At 34.4% G+C, this 12,313-nt stretch overlaps 1 protein-coding gene across 6 annotated transcripts in view; it reads right to left on the reverse strand.

The window, feature by feature from the left end:
* Positions 1 to 12,313, reverse strand: part of LOC127854190 (oxysterol-binding protein-related protein 8-like) — a 157,023-nt gene that overhangs the window by 84,291 nt on the left and 60,419 nt on the right. For all 6 annotated transcript variants that reach the window (XM_052389203.1, XM_052389206.1, XM_052389204.1 and 3 more), the window contains one exon: positions 10,748 to 10,821. In XM_052389203.1, the coding sequence (XP_052245163.1) occupies positions 10,748 to 10,821 (74 nt within the window). The remainder of the gene's footprint in view (positions 1 to 10,747; positions 10,822 to 12,313) is intronic.

The following is a 12,313-nucleotide window of genomic DNA, read 5'->3' on the forward strand; positions in this document are numbered from 1 at the left end:
CTTGACCTAGATTTTTTCCAGACAAACATCCTGGTCAAGTTTAATCATTATTGAACCAAAACTCTGGCACATGGAGTGTTTTTGTTTTTGTTTTTGTAAGATTTGACCTGGTGACATATATTTTGAGTTGACCCCCCTTACCAAACATCAAACTTTGCGTACAAAAAATAAATATTATGACCAAGATTCATAAAATCTGAAACAAAATTTTTACCTCTAAAGTGAAAATTTGGACAATCTAAGGGCAATAATTATGGCATTAATTATCCCTTTCCTTGACAGGTACGCGTTTCTACGACCCTATCGGTTCCCTGTCAAATACGCGTATCTACGCCTGTATCGATTCCCTGTTATCTACGCATTTCTACTACCCTATCTATTACCTGATATATACGCGTTTTTACGCGGCACGATTTAATTTGCTATTTAAATGCTTAAAATGATGTTTTAAGTGTAACAGAAATGCATATACACCTGCGTTCATCATTTTTCTAAACTGTCGAGTAAACATCCAGTAATGTTGCTACTTAAAGTTATGATGCAATTGGCGCCCAATCAAGAAGAGGGTTTACCATTTGACATGCGTAAATCACGTTCCAGGATGTGCCCGCTTCAGGCATTTCGTAATGTCCTAAAATAACTGCTATTCTCAAACCGTATTTAATTTGGACATTTTCCGAAAACATATTAATAACTCGTTAAAAATGTCGCAAAAATAAACACGTTCCATAGGGATATAATATGATTTGGGTGTAAATCGATTTCATTCTTATTGTTGTTTGATTCCGTTATATCGTAAATGTTTGTTTCCGAGATCATATACGAGAATTACATCGATATGTTTAATGGCATGTACACTCAAATGTTTTTACAAACGACACGTGCTTATCTAAAGTTTGTGTTTCCTAATACACAGGATATTGGATTATTGGTGCTTGATAGGGCAATAAAACAAAGAGGCAGTCGGCGGTCTTCAATATGCCTTTGAACTGACCAACATAATAATTAATAGCCCACATGCTAATCTAACATTTAGGTATAAGAAACACGGGTTCTAGACACTTAGAATTAACATGTTTACCGGACGCAGCAGTAGTCTGCAGATGACGTTGGCGCGCGTGCCATGTTACCTCTGCGTTTTGTAATTTGATACACAAATACACGGGTTTGTCGGCGACTTCTGGGTTATAAAGTTATATGTCGGCGATCAGATTATAAACTGGAGTATTTGATAATAAAGTAGCCGCTTAAAATTGGAATTTTGCAAATAAATACACGAACTGAAGACTTACTGAAGACGCCAACATTGTCTGATTTCGATCGGTAATAAAATGCAAAATGCAAATTAATTATATGAATATTCATGGCACATTATGCAACATCCAATTAAATTGTTACCAGTATCTATAAATGTTTATAAATCATTTGGTGAATTAATGTAATAGAAATACCAAGTATTGTACGAATTTTATAAGAGATAATACAATTGATTTTGAAAATGCATGAAGTTGTTTGAGAAACGCTGTGTTTTTCTATAGTTATTTATAAGAATTTACATGAATTTTGAGGCTTGCAGAATGAATTTATAAAATAAAAAAATCTTCAAGAAAGAAGAATTGTAGTTTGGAAAGTAATAAAAAAAAATAATATTCCAAAATATAATTATTTGTATTTGATTCAACACACCAACTTCGCAAAGTTTCTATATGAGCTGGAAAGATATTTGCATTTAAACCCAGTAAAACACACCACGGTCAACTTTACATGACTATAACTGATGAATGAAATAATGTAGAAACATAAGATTACACCACAGGAAAGGAAATTTTATTAGCTAAAACTTTCATGTTGAGTGTTTTTCAATAATATTTCAACTTTTATGAGAAAATCAGGTTTAAAGGCAATGACGGTTGCGTTTCCATAGAGGTAGATTTGCATTGAAACGCAGTAAAACACACAACGGTCAACTTTGCATGACTATAACTGACCAATAAATTAAGGTAGAAACATACAGTTTACACCACAGGAAAGGAAATTTTATTAGCTTAAACTTTCATGTCGTGTATTTTTCAATAATATTTCAATTTTTATGAGAATATCAGGTTCAAAAGCAATGAGTGTCATAAAACAGCGTTTTTCCAATAATGCCTGTAAAGATGGGGTACTGATATTGATAAGGGAATACGGACAAAACCCCTCCCGGATAAAAACCCTCCCGTCATTTCATAGGGGGCGGACGAAAACCCTCCCATGAATAAACATGGGCGGACAAAAACCCTCCCATGAAAAAAACGAGGGAGGACAAAAACCCTCCCATGAAAAAACCGGACCGGACAAAACCCCTCCCGTAAAAGAAACACTCAGTGATGTATTCATTAATCCGATAAAATTACCCATTGTGTGTATTGTGTATTGTGTTTTCAGGGGTGTGAAATTGAAAGAAAATGTGTATCCATTAACTGTAAACATACTGCTTTATAATGTGCATATATGTTCAATAATCCAATATAATAACAACATCAATTAAAACAAAAAATGAGGCCTTTAATAGACAAGTGAATTTAAATTTAGATTGAATTCAATACGATACAGTGCAACGTTTAATCGCGTCATACGCTTATTCATGCAAAAAACGTGCTTTCCGGGAAGTTTCTGAAAACTTTGCGAAAATGAAAGTAAAATTCTGTTAACAACTAACAATTCATTAGTATGTAAATAATTTGTCTTAATTACTTATTTAATTTAGCTTTGACTGTAACGTTTTCAATTGCATTTTTGCAGACAATATATAAAGCATACTGTATTGTCAAATATGTCAATGATTCGGTTATTTAGGCCCACTAATCAGCTAATCATTACAATTAACTAGTTAATGGCATACAATAATATGTATCAAAATAGCAAACTGTGAATCTGCAACTGCGGACAAAAACCCTCCCGTGAAAGCAATTAAACACCGACAAATGTAATCGCTTCACACATTGTTGCATTCATAATCCGCAAAATTTACTCAAAATAGCAAACTGTGAATCTGCAACTTCTTTAAGTTTTTAAGTAGTTTAATCACAGAATCAATTAAAAGCAATTAAACGCCGACAAATGTATTTGCTTCACACAATGTTGCTTTCATTAATCCGAAAAAATCACTCAATGCTGACAACATTTGTTCAAAATATCATACTGTGAATCGGCAACATATAAAAAGCAATCTGTGTAAAGGCACACAAGTGTCTACAATGTTGGTTTTTGTTTATCAATTGATTATGCTTATTTGTCAATGTATGTAACATTATACTGTCTAGACTTCATAATACTTGTTATAAAACGAAATAAAGAATGTCTTGGGAAGCCTGTGTCCGCCTCTGTTATTTTTGCGATGATGACTAAAAAAGAAACACGACTTTGATGTTCTTAATGCACTGGCCGGCGCACAATTTGATATTTTATATATTTTATATAAACACCCTACTTGTTATTCATACTAAGTAATCATGAATATCGTAGTACTAAGTAATAATACAAATCTAAGTTCAAACATATATAATTGACGTCAAATGAGTGTAAAATAACAACATTTTAATTCGGAAATATTTTAATTAGTCAATATATAGTGTAATGTTACTTATTGAAGTGAAGTCACTATTACAAAAAATAAATATCTCGGATAACCGACAACAAAATACAGATGTCGGAAATGACATTCGGAAATTACAGATTTCGGATTAAAAATTCATAAATAAGTGTTGATAGTTGAATTCGTGGCTCAGATTTCACGGGAGGGTTTTTGTCCGGTCCCTTTTTTTCATGGGAGGGTTTTTGTCCTCCCCCGTTTTTTTCATGGAAGGGTTTTTGTCCGTCCCCGTTTATTCATGGGAGGGTTTTCGTCCGGCCCCTTTAAAACTGACGGGAGGGTTTTTATCCGGGAGGGGTTTTGTCCGGCATTCATTGATAAGATGGCTATCAGCCACTGGTCAGCAGGCAGCTAGGTCTTGTGGTAACTGGAGAGGCTTATATTGGCAAAATGGCTGTCAAGGAAAGGGTTATGTGATATGTATAAAACCAATCTTTTCCACCTAGTTTCATGATGATTGGGCAAAAAATGTGACTTCTAGAGTGTTCACAAGCTTTTTTTACTCTATAAATATAAGAAAACTGCCCCCCCCCCCTCGGCAGCCATGTTATTCAACTGACCAGAACCATCTTCGAACTTAACTCTCATATCAAGGAAACAAATGTGACTTCTAGAGTGTTCACATGTTTTCACTATTTACATATAAAGAAAAATGCCCCGCCCATTGGTTGCCATGTTTTTTCATCGATCTGGACCATTTTCGAACTCGTCCAAGATATCAATAAAAACAATGTTTTGACCAACTTTCTTGATGATTAGGCAAAAATTGTGACTTCTATAGTGTTTACACGGTTTCTCTACAGCCAATTAAGAAATACTCCCCCCCCCCCAGCAGCCATGTTATTGAACTGACCGGAACCATTTTCGAACTCAACTCTCATATCAAGGAAACAATGTTTTTTCACACACCTGGACCATTTTTGAACTCGTCCGAGATATCAATAAAACCAATGTTTTGACCATCTTTCGTGACAATTGGGAAAAAAATGTGACTTCTAGAGTGTTTACAAGGTAGGTTTCTCTAAAGCCAAATAAGGAAAACTGCCACCCCCCTGGCAGCCATGTTATTCAACTGACCGGAACCATTTTCGAACTCAACTCTCATATCAAGGAAATAAATGTTCTGACCAAATTTCATGAAAATTGAGCCAAAAATGTGACTTCTATAGTGTTCACATGTTTTCACTATATTCATATAGAGAAAAATGCCCCGCCCACTGGCGGCCATGTTTTTCACCGATCTGGACCATTTTCAAATTTATCCGAGAGATCAATAAAACCAATGTTTTGATCAACTTTCATGATGATTGGGCAAAAAATTTGACTTCTAGAGTGTTTACAAGGTTTCTCTATAGCCAAATAAGGAAAACTGCCCAGCCCACTGGCTGCCATGTTTTTCAACGGACCGGAACCACTTTTGAACTCAACCAACATATCATTAAGACAAACATTTTGACAAAGTTACATGAAGATTGGGCATGAAATGTGACTTCTACAGTGTTCACAAGGTTTTTCTTTTTTTTGACCTAGTGACCTAGTTTTTGACCAAGCATGCCCCAGTTTCAAACTGAGTCGAGGTATCAATGGGACAAATGTTTTGACCAAATTTCATGAAGATCAGACAATAAATGTGACCTCTGTTCACAAGGCAAATGTTGACGACACATGACGGACAACGGACGACGGACAAAAGGCGATCACAAAAGCTCACCATGAGCACATTGTGCTCAGGTGAGCTAAAAATAGCTAAATTTCTTTCTGCACAACAGATTGTCTTAAGAGCTAATGGTGACATTTATGTGAAACAGGCAAGTTGGAAATACATTGTAGTCTAATTACTATTTTGTCCAACCTTTTTATTGTTTTTTTCGAAACCATACTAGGAAGTATTAACTTTTAACTATTAACTTTATTTCAGCAAAAACAAGTCAGCTTAACACACAGTAATTACTTGCACATTAACATCTCCCCTGCTATCTGCTTGTGGACAGTTGCAGTATTGAACTAAACATTCCCCTAAAATGGGGAATTAATAATTTCAGTGCAATTATGTGGGTCTGCTTTATTTTGAAAATGTTAACGAAAAGAAATCAATTGTCAGTGCACAAGAACTGTATTTGGTGACAATCTGAAACATTATTTCAAGATTTGTATGGCAACACTTATTGAGATACCAAATTATTTCAAACAAATATGCAATACTTTCAATAATCATATCAGTGAAAGTGAACATTGATCTGAAAACTTCATTCATATCTAGATCAAAACTGCACAGAGAAATGCTAATTTTAGAGGCAGTTATTTAATATCAAATATTCTTCAAAAGCCAAAATGTCATTACTACAACAATACATCTTTCACCTATAATTACTTCATGCCATATTTCAGTTACATCACATGGGCAAGTTTAAAGGTTCTCATACTTTTTCTGTACAGGCTCAGTTAGTTTACTTGAAGCAAGGTGCACAAACTGACAACTAACAATACTTACAGACAACTAACAATACTTACTGACAACTAACAATACTTACTGACAACTAACAATACTTAGTGACAACTAACACTACTTACTGACAACTTACAATACTTTCTGACAACTAACAATACTTACTACTAACAACTAACAATACTTACTGACAACTACCAATACTTACGGACAACTACCAATATTTACTGACAACTAACAATACTTACTGACAACTAACAATACTTACTGACAACTAACAATGATGTTACTCGAATCGTCCAGTCTGGGGCAATAGCCATAAAATTACCTTCATTACCAGACAACACTGTTCCCTTACATCCCTCCTTTGCCTAGCAAACAAACAAAAACCCTGGTACTAGCTGTTGGGACTCGCAAACCGGATGGTATTGTAGCCCCATATTATTGTGTCCAGGGTAAAAGGATTGTTTATCTACTTCTTACAGTCATCACAAAAATAACAAAAAGCAAGTTCAAATACTTTACTTGTTAATTATCTTTTGCAACATAGCGCTGAACATAACTTGGAAAGTTAGCATATGATGTTCATTTTATTAATTTTAAAGATCAAAGTAACAAGGCAACAATCCACTTATATGTCAAGTGCAATCACCCTGGTCTTAAATACAAACAATATTTTTTAACCACACAAAATGAGGCGAATAATTGTTTATATCAATCAAGCACTTGATTAAAGCCACACCATAATTGCAAACATGTCATCCACTCAAACGTCAATTGATTTCAGTAAAAGATGACAAAAATTGTATCCAATATGGCGTTTTGTAGATGAAGTATTATTATGGCTGGAACGGCTGCATCATAACATGTACAATGTAAACTTAATAAAATAACAAACCTTGTATCTATAAGACAACTTATTAACATAACACATATTGTCATAATGTCATTCTTAAACAAGGATATCAGTAAAACTGATAGATGCTCCCCATTGATGTTTTGTTGATATATGGTTTGTGTGGAAAATCAAAGTACTGGCAGTACTGGTGTGACGATGCTTTTGAAGAGGATGGATATAAAACATCAATTTAAGTTTATCTATATCACCACAATTGTGTATGTTGATACGAACATTTGGGTACGATAAAAAATTTGGGTACGAACATTTTTGGGTACGAAAAAAAATTTGGTACGAAAAAAATTTGCGTACGAAACATTTTTGGTACGAAAAAAAGTTTAGGGGTACGGGGAAGTAGTACCCGTGGGTAACTTGACCCATTGAGCAAAACTGGGAGGCGGGTCACATTCTTGTTCATTAAGTGTGGCAATACATTCATGATGATTCTGGAAAGTAGGTATGAGCACATAGCCGGACCATGTGAGCTCAATTGTATGAGCACTTGACTATCCGAGTTCGCCCACGAACATATTGATAAGTTAACTAATAGCAAAATGGCCTTATACATGTATATGCTGAAATCTAACAAGGTCTGCTGTTCCAGCATCGGCAAAAAGTGTGACCTTGAGAAAATCTATTATTAGCCTCCGTGACCTTGACCCCAGTGACCTCAAACCTCATCAACTTAGAGGTCCATGCAAGGTACCTACATGCCAAATATGTAAGAGATCTGTAAAATATTAAAGGCGCTATGAGAAACTGTAACAAAATTGTCACAGAAAAATCTATTATTAGCCTCGTTGACCTTGACCCCTGTGACCTCAAACCTCATCAAAAGGTAGAGATCCAAGCAAGGTACCTACATGCCAAATATGTGAGAGAACATTAAAATATGGAAGGCGCTATGATAAACTGTAACAAAATTGTCACAGAAAAATCTATTATTAGCCTCGTTGACCTTGACCTTAACCCCAGTGACCTCAAACCTCATCAAAAGGTAGAGGTCCATGAAAGGTACCTACATGCCAAATATGTAAGAGATTGGAAAAATATTAAAGGTGCTATGAGAAACTGTAACAAAATTGTGACAGAAAAATCTATTATTAGCCTCAGTGACTTTGACCTTGACCCCAGTGACCTCAAACATCATCAAAAGGTTGAGGTCCATGCACGGTACCTACATGCCAAATATGTAAGAGATCGGTAAAATATTGAAGGCGCTATGAGAAACAGTAACAAAAGTTTGACGGAAGTAAGGAACCACAAACTGGCAACTATATGCTCCCCATATATATATATATATATATATATATATATATATATATATATATATATATATATATATATATATATATATATATATATATAAATATTTCAGCAATGTGTATAGTGCTTATTCATGTTTTGTTTCTTAGTTTTGTTTCTTACATGTACCCTTAAATGTACTACGCAAAAACACGATTATATGATATGTGGTTATTACAAGACTTTTTTTTATTTAACGAGTGTACTTTTTTTTTAATAGGTAGTAAACATACTACATACTGCTATACTAAACATTGCTTTTTAATGTGTTAACTTAATTTTTTCGAAATATTGTATGAAATATTTATTGATATTTAGGGTTTATGGGCTTTTAAAGGAATTCTATTATATCCTAGCAAATAAACATGCAAACTAACAATCCAATTTGTAATATCTGGATTCTGGAGGTGATTTAAAAGTTGCATTACTTATGACCCTTGATAAATCGGATCAGCGAAAAAATCTGCTTTCATTTCCAGTTTTACAACCATTAGCAACAAATGATTGGTTATTTTTTAAGACACTTCGACTATGTAGTAAAATAAAAAGTTAAAATAAATATGTAAAGCCATGCCATAGTAGAGTATGCTGCTGAAAAGAAGCAGATGAAAATCACCCTGACAAGCAATTAATGGAGACCATACCAGGAAGTATTAACTTTTAACTATTAACTTTATTTCAGCAAAAACAAGTCAGCTTAACACACAGTAATTACTTGCACATTAACATCTCCCCTGCTATCTGCTTGTGGACAGTTGCAGTATTGAATTAAACATTCCCCTAAAATGGGGAATTAATAATTTCAGTGCAATTATGTGGGTCTGCTTTATTTTGAAAATGTTAACGAAAAGAAATCAATTGTCAGTGCACAAGAACTGTATTTGGTGACAATCTGAAACATTATTTCAAGATTTGTATGGCAACACTTATTGAGATACCAAATTATTTCAAACAAATATGCAATACTTTCAATAATCATATCAGTGAAAGTGAACATTGATCTGAAAACTTCATTCATATCTAGATCAAAACTGCACAGAGAAATGCTAATTTTAGAGGCAGTTATTCAATATCAAATATTCTTCAAAAGCCAAAATGTCATTACTACAACAATACATCTTTCACCTATAATTACTTCATGCCATATTTCAGTTACATCACATGGGCAAGTTTAAAGGTTCTCATACATTTTCTGTACAGGCTCAGTTAGTTTACTTGAAGCAAGGTGCACAAACTGACAACTAACAATACTTACAGACAACTAACAATACTTACTGACAACTAACAATACTTACTGACAACTAACAATACTTAGTGACAACTAACACTACTTACTGACAACTTACAATACTTTCTGACAACTAACAATACTTACTACTAACAACTAACAATACTTACTGACAACTACCAATACTTACGGACAACTACCAATATTTACTGACAACTAACAATACTTACTGACAACAAACAATACTAACTGACAACTAACAATACTTACTGACAACTAACAATACTTACTGACAACAAACAATACTAACTGACAACTTAACAATACTTACTGACAACTAGCAATACTTACTGACAACTAACAATACGTACTGACAACTAACAATACTTACTGACAACTAACAATGATGTTACTCGAATCTTCCAGTCTGGTGCAATAGCCATAAAATTACCTTCATTACCAGACAACACTGTTCCCTTACATCCCTCCTTTGCCTATATAGCAAACAAACAAAAACCCTGGTACTAGCCGTTGGGACTCGCATACCGGATGGTATTGTAGCCCCATATTATTGTGTCCAGGGTAAAAGGATTGTTTATCTCCTTCTTACAGTCATCACAAAAATAACAAAAAGCAAGCAATTAATGGAGACAATTTTAACCCTTTACCACTTACAGTAGATAGGTATTTTGATGCATTTGTAGTCGCTTACAAAGTTACATTTAATTAAATACTTTTCTTACTAAATTTAAGTTTTAAAGGAGTCAATTTCAGCCCTTAGTAACTGATGAGCAGCAAACAGCATAAAGCATGAACAGCATGTGAGTTACTCGCAGGCTGTTCTGATTTTATGCTGGTTGCAAAAACCATTTTCACCTTGCTTCTTTGGGAAAGGTTTATGAGTTCAATCAATGATTCTTTTACAGTTTATAACTTGTTGTTTGAGCGGTTTGCCAGAGAAGCAATTGGAGTTAATTAAAGCATTACAAATTTATGGCAATTTATCAAACCAACAACAGCCATGAAGTGAATGTCAGCCAAACAAAAACTTACAGTTCTGAAAAGCAAGTAAGGAATACGTTTGCCACAAATACAGCACTTTTAACCTTTGTTTTAGACCAAGCTGGATTAAACAACTATGAAAATATAAGACAATATGGGAATCGGTTTACAGTCGTAAGACAAACAGATCCTGTCAAGGAAATGAATGTGAGGTATAAGTGCAACCTGCCTACCTACCCCAGTCCTTGATCGCAGCAGCTTGCTGGTCGGGGAGCTGGCATGATCCGTGGAGGAGTCACCATCAGACTGACCTGAAAATAGCAAGGATGGTGCTTGATAATTGATGGACTTGACTGACCTGAAAATAGCAAGGATGGTGCTTGATGATTGATGGACTTGACTGACCTGAAAATAGCAAGGATGGTGCTTGATGATTGATGGACTTGACTGACCTGAAAATAGCAAGGATGGTGCTTGCTGATTGATGGACTTGCACAACTGTGTGCAGTATTGAGGTTTACATAGTTCGAGTATTAAGAACATCCCTCATGCAGTATATACAACATTGAACACTTAGGACTGCACAGGGTGTTTGTTCTCTTGCTCAGAATGTTTGTTTATTACACTATATGAATTCATCAAATGTTTATATATTAATGTATTTGTTTAACATATACAAATTAGGTTATAATCATTCAATCAGCTATACTAAATGCATACTAGAGTGACCAAGAAATAAATTGTCAACTTGTTTTAAAATATATTTTAATTGTTGAACGTTGTAACATCTATCAATGCCACATATAAAGGTACATATAATATGGCCCTGAACAAAAAATATTTTTATGAATAAATACAACAGTTTTCTAACTAAAATCCAGATTATGAAATCAATGAAAACAATACCAGACCATCATAACATAATACTGTCAGAGACACAGAAGGAAATTTTGTTTAATTCATACCAATAAATGGTAATACAGTGGAAACCCTCTAAACCGGATCCTCTCTATACCGTAATCCTCTCTAAACCGGACAAATTGTCCGGTCCCATTTTTTCCCCTATAAAACCATGTGTAAAATATCTCCTCAAGACCGGAATCCCCTCAATTCCGAATACCGGTCATTATGTGGAACATAACTGGGTAATTCCATACGTAATTGTACCTCTCTAAAGCGCTCAAGGCCGGTTTATTGCACCTCAGACCTAGTGTCAAAACGTTGTGAATAGCGGATTAAAGACGCGTGAAATTAATAAAGGTGGTTGAAAAATTTCCAAACTGTTAAAATTGCAAAACAATTGAAAGGCACCTGTCCTGTGATGTACATATCGCTCAATAGATGTTATAATACCGATTATAATTACTGAAAACAAACATTGAGTTCTTTAGTGTGTTTGGTTTATGATATAGGAAGCCGTGCTTAATTTAAATAATCTTTATGCTATTTAAATTTGTGTTGTTTAGTACAATTGCTTATTTAGTGTCATATAAAATGTTGATTCCAGAGTTCTTAAAGCAGTTGCATTTAGATATTCATTTAGATTTTCATATTGGTAATTAAGATAACTAAGACTAAAAATGTCCGAACCTCCTTTAAGCTATGACGCGTGGAACTGTCTCTAGAAGACAAAATCAAACTGATAAGAGTCAGAGATGTTGCCAAAACCTACACTCAAGATGCTGTCAGAGAAATATCGGATAGGAAAGTCGACGATCGGGGATATCGTGCAAAAAAGTCGGTGTACAGTGTGAAAAGAAAGTAAATTCACCTAACACATGCATGCATGTATAAAATTGTTTG

This window comes from Dreissena polymorpha, chromosome 12 (genome assembly GCF_020536995.1).
Source record: "Dreissena polymorpha isolate Duluth1 chromosome 12, UMN_Dpol_1.0, whole genome shotgun sequence".
Classification (NCBI taxonomy): Eukaryota; Metazoa; Mollusca; class Bivalvia; order Myida; family Dreissenidae; genus Dreissena; species Dreissena polymorpha.